The sequence below is a fragment of the Sitophilus oryzae genome, unplaced genomic scaffold (genome assembly GCF_002938485.1).
Source record: "Sitophilus oryzae breed Bouriz unplaced genomic scaffold, Soryzae_2.0 scaffold_869_pilon_pilon, whole genome shotgun sequence".
Classification (NCBI taxonomy): domain Eukaryota; kingdom Metazoa; phylum Arthropoda; class Insecta; order Coleoptera; family Curculionidae; genus Sitophilus; species Sitophilus oryzae.
In genome coordinates this window covers 1,060-3,413 of record NW_022147493.1, presented here as the reverse complement: position 1 = coordinate 3,413, position 2,354 = coordinate 1,060, and the positions used below count along the sequence as shown (strand labels likewise).

The 2,354-nt window shown below is 34.4% G+C and overlaps 1 protein-coding gene across 1 annotated transcript; it reads right to left on the bottom strand.

Moving 5' to 3' along the window:
* Nucleotides 1–440: 440 nt before the first annotated feature.
* LOC115890494 lies at nt 441–914 on the bottom strand (the record flags this gene model as incomplete). The annotated part of the gene is made up of 1 exon (XM_030910737.1): nt 441–914. A coding segment is annotated over exon 1 (474 nt), but the record flags the coding sequence as incomplete, so codon positions are not given.
* Between the last annotated feature and the right edge of the window lie 1,440 nt (nt 915–2,354).

Genomic DNA, 2,354 nt, shown 5'->3' with positions numbered 1-2,354 from the left:
AACTATACCTTGGGATAAATGGTTTGAATTTAAGTGACATAGCGTATTGAAATAGCAAATTTTGCTGATGGTGTTTAAGAGGCATTATACCCAATAAGCTGTGTAAACAAGTAATATGAAGGAATGCTCCAGAAAAGAGTCTAAGTTATTATGAATCACATTAAGTTTAGTAAGATATTATTTTGGACAAGATAAATAGACTATGAATCCGTAATCCAATTTAGATCTTATCAAATGATGTAAAGGTGAAAAAGTACGGACTGAGAGCAGCCAAATTTTGAGTAGGATAGCCATTTAATGATGTGGATGGTTTTACTGCAATCTGTTTTAATATTGATTATGTGTTCGTTCCATGAGAGTCTGTAGTCAAAATGAAGTTCTAAAAAAAATTTGCGGAGGATTTTCATCTCGCCTGTTTCTAAGAATATTTTTGTTTTTACTGTATACGGTCTGGTTTCTGCTGTGTAGGTCATTATGGGTCTGATGATAGCCTTGTATATTCGTGACTTGATCTCGACACCTACGTATTTATTTTTCCATATGGTGTCGTTCAGACATCCAGCCACTCTCATTGCTTTTGTTGTTTGTTGTCTTACCTCAATTTCGATATCGCCATAACCTGATAACTCTATACCGAGATATTTAAATTTCATTTCTTGCTGTATTATTGTGTTATCCACGACAATCATGCATCTGATAGGTATTTTTGAAGCTGTCAGGCTCTTTGTTTTGGATGCAGAGGTTATCATGTTATAAGATTTTGCTACTAGATTGAAGAGATATACTAGTCTTTGGAGGTCGTCCTCATTTTCTGCGAATAGCACAGCGTCGTCGGCATAACACAGAATTGTAATATTGCGGTCTCCCATTTTGTATCCATTTAAATGGCGCACTTGTTTGATTATTTCGTCCATAATTATATTAAAAAGAAGCGGGCTTAATGAATCTCCTTGTCCTATGCCTTTCTCTACAGGTTAGGTTAGGTTCAGTAAGATCCCCGTGGATATTAGCCTGAATTTTGTTAGCACTGTATATATTTTCTATGACTTGATTAAGATATGGGGTATTTGTCTGTCATAAAGTAAATGTACAACATCTCCTAACACAGCTTGCCTCGTAATCTGATAGTCTATTTTCGATTTTTTTAATTTTTGTTTAGATATAGATAAAAATGCCAAAAATGCATTATATTAAATAACAATATATGCTTTTACGAAAAATTTGATCTCATGTACCTTCAAGAGGAAATTCTATACAATATACGGCCTGCTATTTCATCTCGATAGCGGAATTCAAATTTTTATCTATACGAAGCGCTAAAATATAGATATAACCCCACGGTAAATTTTCCCTGCTCTTTAAAAATGGAGTTCTAACAAACAACAAGCTTCAGCCAATATCGAAAACAGGAATTTGACGTTAAACAATATTATAAAAATATCGGTAAACAAAAGGTCCTTGTTGCGGTTGATATCTATATTAATCTTCTATATTTTATTTTTATATTTTTAATATGGGGCCGCTTTGTTGTGGTTTTATATAAATATTTGGTTTATTTCCACGCAATTTAGTAAAAAAATATATTAAAAATTAAAATTAAACTAAACACACTGGAAAATCTAGAGATATCATTTTATTAACATTAAAAATAAATTTTTTGAATAAACAACCACATATTTCTAGGCCGATTATTTCTACTTCGATTGAAACGAAGTAGTCACACTTGTTATTTCTAAATTTTGCATATTTGCAGAAGATTTTTTGCATTTTTTGTCAAATGTATAAAAAGCACCTAGCATCAATTGTTCGAATTTAACCTGTACTGGCTATGATTTCATGATAACTGACCAGGATTCATTCAAATAACTTTGTTTAGTATTACACAACGTTATGGAGCATTGCTAAAGGCACACAGGGCGACATCGCATTACTACCCCTCAGCAAAATCATTTTTTACAATTAAATGCTCGACGCCGACCGACTCTTACAGCACCAGAGCTTAGTTTACTTCTCCAAGAAACACATAATGTAACCGTTATTCCTGACACTGTTCGCAATATATTAAGAAGGTCAATTTAAGAAGCAGACGCCCCTGGAGAGCTGAACTCTTAACGAGAGGAAATCAAGAGGTACGATATTTGTGGGCTCAAGTTCAATGGTCGAATGACCAATGGACCAATATTCTCTTCACGAATGAGTGATGCTTTGGAATTCATCCGGATTCGAGAGGGCTTAGGGTATGGAGAGAACCAGGAAACCTTATTCGGTTGGATCATGTTCAGGAAGTGCACCCTTATGAAGGTAGAACAATTATGGTCTGGGGAGGAGTCCAGTTATGCCGAAAAACCGGTCTC